Consider the following 10000-nt stretch of genomic DNA (forward strand, 5'->3'; position numbering starts at 1 on the left):
GTTTGGGGGGGGGGGGGGGGGGGGGGTATTGATTACCCTACAGTACGAGAAAGGAAGGCATTAAAAAAATCCAATGCGTTTTTCATTCCTTTAAGAGTCTTCCTTTACTCAGATACAAATATGAGGCTCCACACAATCAATAGGGGGATTGTAGACTTTGAATCATTGTATCCGCTATCTTGCTCAGCAATCTTTGGCATGCTAACTGAAACCGCTAATCTGACATATTATATCAAATGAGGTATTCATGCTCTCTACTGATTCTGTAAGCCACAGAGCAACGTATTGAGCAAAGTATTGAGCAATTACAAACTCTCCATTCTTAACAATTTCCAGATTCACTTACAAGATACACACACACACACACACACATACACACACACACACACACAAGCGTGGACACAGACACACACACAAACGTGTGCGCCCACACACACACCCACACACACACACACACACACACACACACACACACACACAGACACGCACAAGCGTGTACACATAGACACGCACACACTCAAATGCTCACAGACACTTACTCGTTCACACTCATGCACATACACACACACACACACACACACACACACACACACACACACACAGAAATCCTAGGTATGTTGTGTCGTTGAAATGAAACCAAAAACAAAACACTTTCAAAAATGCATGAAAAACACCTAAAAGATGAGACATTTAAACTGACATGCGAGAAACAGCAAAAGCCTGTTCTATTGGAACTCATGGCATAATGGTGGATTCTCCAAATGGCTCTCCTTCGCCTTACAAAAGGCTCTCTCTTATCATATTCACATGCTTGACTACATGCCACAAGGTAGCAGGGCCTGCATCTCCTCACCAACACTTCCACCAACATTACCGCAGGTCTGAATTAGCCTTAATCTCATCCTCACAGACTAGGCCACCCATCTCCCATCTCCCCCCCCCCCCCCCCCCCCCCCCCTTTTCAAACGCATTCTTTCCGGGCATTTAAGGTAGCGTAGGACATTTAAAAAGAGAGATGAATCGCTATAGGTCCAGCCCAAGCTGTGAAAGGGGGGGAGGGGGGGGGGGGGGCTGCGAAGGGCAAATAAGGAGTCCTGCTGAGTTAAACAATGTTGGAATGTCCTGTACAAATTACTTTATTTTTTCCATTGCATTTTTTTTTTTTTTTTCTCTCTTACTATCTTTCCTTTTTCCTATGGAATTTTCCTGTTCCGCCTATTTTTATACCATAAGAGACCCTCGTCCAGTCACAAGAAGAGGAGGGAGGAGGACTCCCATCCCGTCAACACCTTTCCCTGCATCCACACCACACAGACCGGGTGGTGATGGACTATGGTACTGTATGCCACGTTTCAGGTCCTCCCTGCCCTCTCTCTCCCTCTCTCTCTCTCTCTCTCTCTCTCTCTCTCTCTCTTCCCCCCCCCCTTTCCCTCTCTCTCTGGGACCTACCCACCGCTTCACTGTGACCATTCGTCACACATCCTCACACCTGCAGAGGAGTCCGTCCGTCCGTCCGTCCGTCCGTCTGTCACCACCCCCCCCCCCCGCCAGCCCCGCCAGCCCCAGCAACTGCTCTCCATGTTTCACCAGCCCCCCCGTCCCTTCCCAGGCTGTGCAGAGTGGTACTAGTACTGTAACATCCTCTCCTCCTCTCCTCCTCTCCTCCTCCTCTCCTCCTCTCCTCCTCCTCTCACACAGAGAGGCCTTTGTCACGCCATGCAGATGTTGCGCAGCCAAAACATTAACGATTTGTTTGTGTAAAGCGCCTGCGATACAGTATTCAATGACAATGACGGCACTTAGTTTGCGGACGGACGGGCTGTGTGTGTGTGTGTGTGTGTGTGTGTGTGTGTGTGTGTGGGTGTGTGTGGGTGTGTGTCACATCATGCGGCATGATGAGCACGGAGCAGCTCCTCTTTAACGGGGCATTACAGTACGTTCATCTGTGTTTTTAAGTGCTGAGACGGTAATTAAAAGAGAGCCATGTTTGAGAGGCTTCTTCTTGGAAACATTTTGGGCATAGCTAGCAACGTGGGTGGGCCTCCCGAAGCAATAGGCCTCCCCAAATGGTGAGAAGAGGATTAAAACAAAAGGCAAACAAAGCTCCCACTGGGGTGTGCTATCAAGACTGTATCTGGCGATATATCTTTCTTTCCTTTATTTTTTTTCTTCTTTTTTTTCCTTTTCGGCATTCTCTCCATCCCCATGCCTCTCTTAAAAAAACCTCTTCCTCTCTTCTTTGGCCTCAGCCATTGACAAACATTTACACATCGTTTTAAGCGGATACTCCAACCTCAAAATGCACCAATTGTTGTATTTGGAGGAATAGACACACATGTTGTGCAACAGTTTGTGTGATGACAATTGTTGTTATTTGTTTCAGCGGCTGTGTGTGTGAGAGAGACAGATTGTGTGTGTGTGTGTGTGTGTGTGTGTGTGTGTGTGTGTGTGTGTGTGTGTGTGTGTGTGTGTGTGTGTGTGTGTGAGTGTGTGAGAGGCAGTGTGTGTGTGTGTGTGTGTGTGTGTGTGTGAGTGTGTGAGAGGCAGTGTGTGTGTGTGTGTGTGTGTGTGTGTGAGAAACAGAGTGTGTGTGTGTGTGTGTGTGTTCCCCCCCCCCCCCGTCCCTCACCCCTGGGGGGGAAGAGCTCAAAGAGACTGGAGGCAGAGGAGGAAGCAGCGGCGAGATGAAAGACTGTGGCTGTTAACACTTTCTAGGACACGGGTAAGCCGCGCTGCCAAGGTCAACGCCACAGATGTTCTAATTGTATTATGAGTTTGACATCTAGCGGCAGCCCCTGGCAGGGCAGGGTAGGCAAAGGTTAAGTCAGCCAACTCTATCACAGCACTTCTAACCAGCCACCCTTGGGGGGGGGGGGGGGGGGCAAGCGGCTGGGAGGCCTGGGGGTGGTGGAGGGGGGGGGGGGCGCGGCGACAAGGGAGAGGAAGAGAGAGAGGGAAGAGGAGGGGTGCCAGACAGAGGCTTGTTGGCACTTGCTGCGTGCGATTCCACCTTTTCAGGGACGACACACACAAAAGAGCTCTAATGTGCTGCATTGGACAACAATGTGCCCCCCCCCCCCCCACACACACACACACACACACACACACACCCTCCCCCCCCCCCCCACACACTCAACAAAAGGCCTTTGCACAAAAAAAAAAAAAAAGGTCAAATCAACTTGGGGATTTAAATAACTGATAGATCCTAATTAGACACAGAAGGTGTGTAGAGGAGCTGAGAGGGCTTTCGGAGCGGGAGAGCAACAGCATCATGCCTGACGGAGGGGGGGGGTGGGGGGGGGGGAAGGGAACATGTAAAGTAGAGGAGTGACACCCAACATGACATCCACCACAACGTGCTTCGGCAAATGACCTCCTATTGTTTGAGGCTGCTTCTCCCCTCTTTGACTACGAAATGCTCAGAGCGACAGAATCTCTGACCCCCCCCCCCCCCCCCCCCCCTTCGACCAGGGGAACTGAATAAAACCCCCCCCCAAAAAAAACATGTAAACTCCCCAAGACCGACAACAACCTTCGCTCCAATCCGACGGATGCTTTTCGAGAAGCGTCGCCGTACGACCGTACGGGATCTTTTTTTTTTAATTTGTCCTTATTTTAATACTAAACGTTCTACCTCTGCGCCTATACGTTTTCCTGCGGCGGTGTGTGTGTTGCGACAGAGGTCTTACACAAACAGTCACACACACGCTGGCTGGCAGAATGGACATTAAGTCCTAATCGTGTACTCAAAGAGGATTGGAACCCTTAGAATTCCTTCGACAAAATACGCCATTACTTGGAGCGAGGTAATCAATAGTGTTGTCACTATAGCTGTACAACGGCAATAAGAAACCGGATCATAATTTAGCTATATATAGTGCTTCTGACACAAAATGCTATATCTACGGGTCCTTCTGGAAGGGAGTGGATCTATTGGATTGGTGTGTCGCTGTCTTTTAGTGCCAAGCTTGAGAGTATCTCTCTCTCAATAAGAACAGTGTGTCCTGAAAAGAGAGTGAGTCAGCCTAAAGAGGATGATCCTAGAGAGCTATCCAGATCAACTTCACATGTTAAGCAGGGTGACCTCCGTAATTCTCACACAGCAATCATTTATGGTGTGTGTGTGTGTGTGTGTGTGTGTGTGTGTGTGTGTGTGTGTGTGTGTGTGTGTGTGTGTGTGTGTGTGCGTGTGCGTGTGTGTGGATGGGTGTGTGTGCGCGTGTGTGTGTGCGTGTGTGTGTGTGTGTGTGTGTGTGTGTTTCTACATATCAATGCCAGTATGTAACTATGCACACATGTCTACCTAGGAGCCGTGTGTGTGTGAGATCCTCAGTTTATTTGATCAGTGTTCATCTCTAAAAAGAAAGCAGGAAGAAAATGAGAACGAATTTTGCTATAATCCATGTCTATCCTGAGAAAGATATTTCCAAACAAACACAAGTCAGGACTTTCTCATTGACACAGCTGTTTGAGAGGGGAGAGATGTGACTTCTTCTTCTACAGGCCCATGATGATAGTCCTGAAATATGTCACATTCTGCACTTCTTTTCTTTTAGCAAATATATTTGGAAATAATCCGAATTTCTTCCATCAAGCATGCCCATCAAAATATCTCTTAATGTTAGTAAAGTTTATCTCTAAATATTCCTAATTGCAGTTCCCTAAAACACAAGTAATCACATGGCAATCAAAGCCTCACAGTTCTTAGCACATATGACTGCACTTACACACATGGGTCACAGCGATAGATACCATTTTACTACAAAGATCTGTGAGGTCTGCAATAAAAATAGCAATATTGTAAAATAATGTATTTTCAAATATTTTTACATTCCTAGTCGTTGAAAGGGACACAATTAATAATGTCTGGCCAGCATTTGTTTTGCAATCAAAATCTACAACGAGAAAGTGTTTGAGTGAGACAAGTTGGCCGTTTAACATATGTCTGAAATCCACTTGTGTGGCATTGGGTGTCTTATTAATATAGAGGCCTAATGCTGGTATCATTAGACAATGCAATGGAAATCTACATCCTATCCATGGCCATCATTGTGACTCAGTAACCCTAACATTTCCCCCCATGCAAAGAAAACTGTTATTTGGCCCTGGGGACTACATCAGACATTTTCTTTTTTTTCAAGAGGCAGTACAAAAGATGCTGTATGTGCTGGCCTGGTCAGCGATGCTTCAAGATAGGGTATAATGACAGTGATTTGTTGGGAACACCACGTAAGCTTTATGGGTTGTCAATAAGAAATGCTGACTAACACATTACACTTTTTTCTCAATCAAGTAGAAAGACAGAGAGAGAGAGATGGAGAGAGAAACAGAGAAAGAGAGAGAGAGAGAGAGAGAGAGAGAGAGAGAGAGAGAGAATAAGGCGTTGGTTAATACAGAATATTACTCGAATTAAAATGACGAGAAGAAAATATTATCTTCCATGGACCCTACAGAGGTGGTATTTCTGCTATTTATTAATAACAGTATTCATACTGTTGTTTATAACAAGAATAGCAAAGGGATATTGTAAAGTCTATAACGATATTTTATTTTCAAATTAATTATGTATCTAAATTACCCACAAACCAACAAATATTTAGATACATTTGTAGGGTATTACCTGACATAATACATTATAGATAAATCACGGAAACCTAATAGACAACCAAGGCAAATTATTCCATCTAAGAATTAATTCGATGTAATAAAGGTTTGCTTATCATTTGGTGAGAGGAAAAAAATAAAAAAAACTTTTATTGTAAAAACTCACGATATTAGAACATAAGTATCATTTGTTTTATATTCTGAAAATGCAGATTTGGCTTTTGTTCTGTAATTTATAATGTAATAACGTGAAGGCGCAGCACCGATTAAAGAGAGACCTCTTTCACACGCCGGCGACAAGCCCCTGTCAACTGATCGTGTAGACATTGGGAACGATAGGAAACAAACCAAGTGTGATAAATCTATGTGAGGGAGTAAACAAAAACATTTCCATGACAAAACAAGCCTCGTACCTAATCTATCGCAGAATATGCAATCCGCTTCTTTCAATGCCAGAATAGGCATCGTTAGTGGAAAATACCCTACCATATGCAAACTAAAAGAAAGTCAATGTTTTTTCTCTCTTTTATTTAAAAAACCCTCCTGTAATTTATTGATGTATCTAATTCATAAAATAATCTTTGCCTAGAGGATAAGCGTGTTTGAAAAGAAAAGCGTGTGCAGTATTTTGAAATATTACAACAAACTACATGTGTGTGTGTGTGTGTGTGTGTGTGTGTGTGTGTGTGTGTGTTGTGTGTGTGTGTGTGTGTGTGTGTGTCTGTGAGTGTGTGTGTGTGTGTGTGTGTGTGTGTGTGTGTGTGTGTGTGTGTGAGTGTGTGTGTGTGTGTGTGTGTGTGTGTGTGTGTGTGTGTGTGTGTGAACGTGTAAAGAGAGAGATAACTCCTCACCAAATGATCAGGTTGCGATACAAATACAAGCTTTTTTTTTTTACACAAACAGAAGACGAATCGTTTATAGTAGACCAAACATCATAGCCTGGGATATGGAACCAAATTAACATTTCAGCTACACACCTGTGATATGAAAAAGATCATAAAACGATTGTTCGGATATAAATGGCTCATCTGCACTTTGTTTTTTTTAAGCAGGAGGCTCGTATATGTGTTATGTAAAAACGTAAAACAAGTGGGAAGTTGCGCTGGGGGAGTTGTAGAATTAACACTTAATGCCGAATTCAAGACATGGCTTGAGCGTTGTTGCTTTCTTAAAGCATTAACTGAAGTTGAATTAAACTGTATCTAACTTTCACTGGGTGAGAGTCTTGAGATACAAGTGGGCTATAATCATCGGGATTAATATAATCAGTATGTTCACAACATTACAGTGAAAACCGTGGGAAAGGAAACAGAGCCCTTATGGAAATCCTTAAGTTTTCTGAACTCATGTACACGACTTGTTCAAACAAATCCTAATCGGAATGATCGAAATAAAGTGATTCAGAATCAAACAGATATCCCCATCTAAATTCTATACATAAAGCGAAAGCTTGCTTGCATTGAATAGATAATTTTGGCTGACCTCTAAATTCGTATAAAACATTCTCCCACCCGCTGATAAAAAAAAGCATCTTTTGTCACTTACCATTCTCCGAAACCACCCCGGCCAGTGTGGGATCCTCGTCCGATTTGAGATGCTGTGGCTTCGCTTGCTTGCGACGGGACATGCTGCTGATACCCTGCGTGATGTTTCTGCTTTTGCAGATACATCAGCAGCGAGCGAATGAAAACAAATGTTCACAAATAGTCTAGTTGCAAAAAAAAAAAAAAAATTACGGAAATTAGCTGGTGTTGCTGTTGTGTGGATTGCGCATGTCGGTATATAATTATGATAGTGAATAATGCATTGCGATTAATGGTATTGTGTGAGGGGGATTGGCTGACGTCCAGCGGACACACACTGGATATGGTAATGAGGGACGGACTAAGCAATTAGCTGCTTCACTCCCGGACTATCTGTCTCTCTTCTCTTGCTATCCACCTCCTTCCAACAACAGACCAAAAATCTCGCTTGTTACGCCCAGCACTCAGGGGGGTCTACGACGCGGAAGGTCAGCTTTTTTCCCTTTTCTGCGGAGCTTTGCTTCACAAGTGCTGAAGATTCATTGATGCATTGCTTTTCTTTCGTGTATCCCATACTTCAGCCATGCTTCATAAGTATTTTCCTTCTGGGGTTGAGAACTTGAGTGATAGGCTACTTTCAGATGAGGGGATTCAAACAGCTTTCCTTAGTACTCATACTTTCCATCCATTTTTTTCTCTCTCTCTCTCTCTCTATCTTGTTTAGATAGGCTAACTCTTGTCCCACGGCTGAGTACTTCCTCTGAGATTGGTTGTGAGGAGCTGAGGTGTTTTAATGTCCCTGAGGTAGTTCAGTCTTTAATACTCTTCTAATGAACAAACTATTTTTTTTTCTTCATATACACTCCTTGTCGTTGGGACTTCAGTCGGAGGCACCCGCTATACTACGCGGATGGGACGGACAAAGTTTTGGAGGATGACGATGAGTCGCTCCCAAAGTTGATTGATGATGTAGCTCCGTGGTAGTAGGAATGGTGAAAGTTCGGGTCGGCGGCCAGTTTTAGGAGAATGAAGGGACTCACTCGGTATATCGCCTCACAAAGTTTATTGTGCGTCTTGCCAGATTCGGTCTCCAGTATTTGAGTTATGCGTAAAATAGTCCTTTGTCACAATAATATATTTCATCTAAGAGTTTGTTTGATGGAAGGCTGTTACAAAATAAAATGTTCCCCAATTGGTGTGGGGTAGCCAGGATCTCTCTTCCTCCTCCTCGCGGTGCTTTGCTCCCGGCTGCGCGTCTACCTCAAGCCGCTCTCCAAAGTCCCCTCTCCGGTTCGGTTAGTTGGTCGGCAAAGCCCTATTGATTAATTCTCTCCAAACTATAGTTTCAAGTGCTTCCTCAGTTCGTCCGACGTTGAGACGGACATGAAAGTTATCTTCGAGTTCTCTTGGTGGTTCGTAGCGAGAGCAGTGCTCGGGAGGTTTGGTGTAGCCGTTGTTGCCCTCGCTATCGCTCCGTGTGTGGGGACTGCGCCGTGTGTGAGAGAGTTAAACCTCTAGGCAGAGGTTCAGCCCATTGCGTTAAGCGACCGCTAGGATGTACCACACCGTTACTGTTCAACTCCCAGGATATACACTGTGGATACCACTATACGGACAACAGATTTCATAGCACACCATATGTTTCTGAATGTCAACCATCGGAATAATCCCTTTGTGTCTAACTGCAATCTCCCACATCGTATACATGTTGTACATGTTGATACGAATAGCGCGACAGTGACTTTATGCATGTCAGCTATAGACTGCAGTGCGTCCTTAATATACAATTAATTTATGGAGAGTGATTCTCTCGGCATTCTATACCTCACAAAAAGTTTATCTGGTCATTTTCTTTTACATTTTACGCGTGGACAAAAAAACACGGAGAACACAAACAAATAGAGAGGGCACTGGGTGAATTCATTTGGACTTAATTGTATAAGTAGGATGCAGCGATTTTCACAATGATCTGCTATTATCCATCCGCCTTTTAATAAATAAAATATTTTATTCAGAATAGGCCTAATCCACAAAAAACGTTTATCTATCTCTGATATTTTGTGTGTGTAGCGTGTTTTGGTTCCTTTTCTCGGACAGACGTGGGCCTTATAGGCCTACTGACTAACGTCAACCAATAATGTATATTTTCATGTTGAATAATGTGTCTCTTGTAGTCTCTTCCTCCGGTGTTGAATAAACATGATCTATCTGTATTTACTTGCAAATTGTGGTTTACATTTGTAGCAAGTCTGCAAGGGTGGGACTGAGGGGTAATTGGGAGGGGGCAGTTTGGAGGGAGGGGGGGTGTATTTGTGACAAACACCTGTGTCGCCTTATTCGTGTGACGCCCTCTTATAGGCCTACCTTTTTTAATTTGCTTTAGATTTCGGAGAAATCCCATTTTGTTAATCATAATTAGAGTTACTAATTAGTCACAGGCCATGTGAAATATATTTGTTTGTGTCTCCACTCCCTTACAGTATGTGAGTAAAAATGATAAGCAACGTACACGTTATGCATGCACTGTTCCTACATGCGTCAATAGAAGAGATATTTTGTAAATATGAAATTACATTCGTAAATTCTGAATAGCATTATTTAGTCCAAAATAAATATAATTGTTTCAAATATTATTTAATCTCTCTTAACGACAGAACATATTTACACAATCAATGGCAGGTAGGCGTTTTCATATTTCATATTAATGTTAGGCCTTGTTATAAGGTAGGACTATTCAATGGTTCTCTTTCACGTCAGATCCATCACGCAGTATACGCTAGAATAATTATGAGCTAATGTTAAATATTCCAAAAATAGTATATATATTGAGAAAGGCCAGTTAACCAACAAAATACGAATATATGGGTCATTCT

At 43.5% G+C, this 10000-nt stretch overlaps 1 protein-coding gene across 1 annotated transcript in view; it reads right to left on the reverse strand.

Moving 5' to 3' along the window:
• Positions 1 to 7231, reverse strand: part of sall3a (spalt-like transcription factor 3a) — a gene marked incomplete at both ends in the record, with an annotated part of 16583 nt that extends 9352 nt beyond the window's left edge. The window contains one exon of the mRNA XM_083678139.1: positions 7150 to 7231. Coding sequence (XP_083534265.1) covers positions 7150 to 7231 — 82 coding nt within the window. The remainder of the gene's footprint in view (positions 1 to 7149) is intronic.
• Positions 7232 to 10000: the final 2769 nt, after the last annotated feature.

Source organism: Argentina silus, assembly GCF_951799395.1.
Source record: "Argentina silus genome assembly, chromosome: 10".
Lineage (NCBI taxonomy): Eukaryota > Metazoa > Chordata > Actinopteri > Argentiniformes > Argentinidae > Argentina > Argentina silus.